The sequence below is a fragment of the Grammomys surdaster genome, unplaced genomic scaffold (assembly GCF_004785775.1).
Source record: "Grammomys surdaster isolate TR1022 unplaced genomic scaffold, NIH_TR_1.0 126197, whole genome shotgun sequence".
Classification (NCBI taxonomy): Eukaryota; Metazoa; Chordata; class Mammalia; order Rodentia; family Muridae; genus Grammomys; species Grammomys surdaster.
Genome location: NW_021621002.1, coordinates 2,523,512 through 2,525,578, shown reverse-complemented (window position 1 = coordinate 2,525,578; position 2,067 = coordinate 2,523,512). Strand labels below are relative to the sequence as shown.

Here is a 2,067-nt window from a genome sequence, read left to right as displayed (position 1 = left end):
AAACATGAATGCACTTGTTCCCTGAAAAGCTACGATACTGCCATAGACTGTTGAGTGTCTAATGAACACTATGGTCAGAGCTAAGAAGCCATTGTTACACACCACTGTCTTCAGTCCTGAGAATGGGGTGACTGGTAACATCTGGGGGTGGGGGGGACATTTGACCACATGATGTAATACAAGATACTTTATATAAAAGCTCAGGGTAACTATGTATCATGGGATATATATATATAAACTACATTTCTTCTTCCTCCTCCTCTTCTTCCTTCTCCTCCCTCCCTCTTCTTTTTATTGAGACTGTTTTTTGTTTGGTTGGGTTTTTTTTTGTTTTTTTGTTTTTTTTTTTTTTGCTTTCTGTTTCTTAGGCTGATCTTGAATTCTAAGGTTCAAGTGGTCCTCACGACTCAGTCTCTCCTGAAGCTGGGAACTACCGGCAAGTCTGCTCATAAGGCCTCATTTCTCCTATTTAAAAAAACCTATTTGTGGCTGGAGTGATGGCTCAGCAGTTAAGAATACTGGGTGCTGCTCTTGCAGAGGAATTAGGTTTGATTCCTAGCACACCCACGTGACATCTAACCATAACTAAGTTCCAAGGGATTTAATACCTTCTTCTGACCTTCACTATGGCCACCAGGAACATATGTGGGGAACTTAACATGCAGGCAAAACATTTATACACACAAAAAATTAAGAAAAAAAAAAAAACCAAACCCTCCATTCCCTTATCTTTTGAAAGAATGTCTAAAATCACTACATAAACGACTCACCGTGAATACAAAAGGGGAAAATTGCGACAATGCATTTCTGCAGTTTGTATAAACACACTTGCACATAGACAATGTTTCCAGTGCCCTCCGAATGGGAGGGTCAGAGCCTGCTCGCCGGAGCACCACACACAGGAAGGCATTTAGAATTCTGTTAAGTTCCATTTAGAGAAACCACAAGATTTTAAAGCTGCTATTGCCCTGGAGATTTAACTCAAACATTCTGGGCAAGAAAGCCAAAGTAGTTTACAGTCTGCATAATTTGGCTTGGTGTGGGGCCCAAAGGCTAGGTCTCAGGGAGAAGATAGTCTCTGCACCTCAGTTTTTGCTCTACCTTTTAAGGTCAAGCTGGATTATCATTCGTTCTTTTAATTTTGTGCTCTTCCTTTCCCCCTAGGGATAATTCTGATCAAGTTGGCTTCAGCATTCCTGTTGTTTTGTTCTGTCCTTCGCTCCTGTACTGTTTTTGTTTGCTTTAAATCGTCTTCATTGCTGAGATTGATTTTTGTTTGTTTGTTTTCTTGATCAGTATATACAATACCGACGAAGGTCATACCTACCCACCCAAAAGCTCCAGTCACAGGGCACAGGTACAAACGCCCCATCCAGGAAAAGGTGCACTTGCTTTCCTCCAGCGTCCACTGGCCACGTGCGGGAGGAGGGGTCGCTTTCTGATTGGTGCCGGGAGTCTCGCCTGGAGGGCGGAGCCACCTGTCTGTCCATCACCACATGCTGGGCGGGGCCTGGGCGGGCAGGCCTGGTTGTAGGGCAGATCCCGGACAGCGGGACCCAATCTCTGCGCTTTGCCTCAACTCGGCCGCCGCTCCTCCAGTGCGAGCCGCGAGGCGACGGTTGCCGGGGCGCGCGCCGCCCGTTCCTCTTTCCCGTTGCGAGCGGCTGGCGCGTAGGGAGGCGGCCCCCAGTCCGGCCGGGCGCCTCCCACTCTCCGAGCCGCCGGGGAGCCGGAGGATGGCGGCGGTGGCAGCGGCCGCCCGGGAGGAGGCGGTGCGGAGGCCGCGGAGCACGGCAGCAAGCGGCAGCGGCCCGTCGCGGTGGCCCGGCAGTGTCCGCGTCCGCACGGCTACCTGAGCACCAGCCGCGAGCTGCGTCCCGCCTCTCTCGCTCGCTCGCTCGCTCGCGGCCCGGGGCGGCGCGGACATGGGCGCCAAGCAGAGCGGCCCCGCCGCCAACGGCCGCACCCGCGCCTACTCGGGCTCGGACCTGCCCTCCGGGACCAGCGGCGGCGGCGGGGCGGACGGCGCTCGGGCGGCCCGGTTCGCGGCCTCGGTGCCAGGCGCAC

General features: G+C 52.7%; 1 protein-coding gene across 1 annotated transcript in view; it reads left to right on the top strand.

The window, feature by feature from the left end:
• Window positions 1–1,925: 1,925 nt before the first annotated feature.
• Window positions 1,926–2,067, top strand: part of Znrf2 (zinc and ring finger 2) — a 76,841-nt gene continuing 76,699 nt past the window's right edge. The window contains exon 1 of the mRNA XM_028758411.1: window positions 1,926–2,061. Coding sequence (XP_028614244.1) covers window positions 1,926–2,061 — 136 coding nt within the window. The remainder of the gene's footprint in view (window positions 2,062–2,067) is intronic.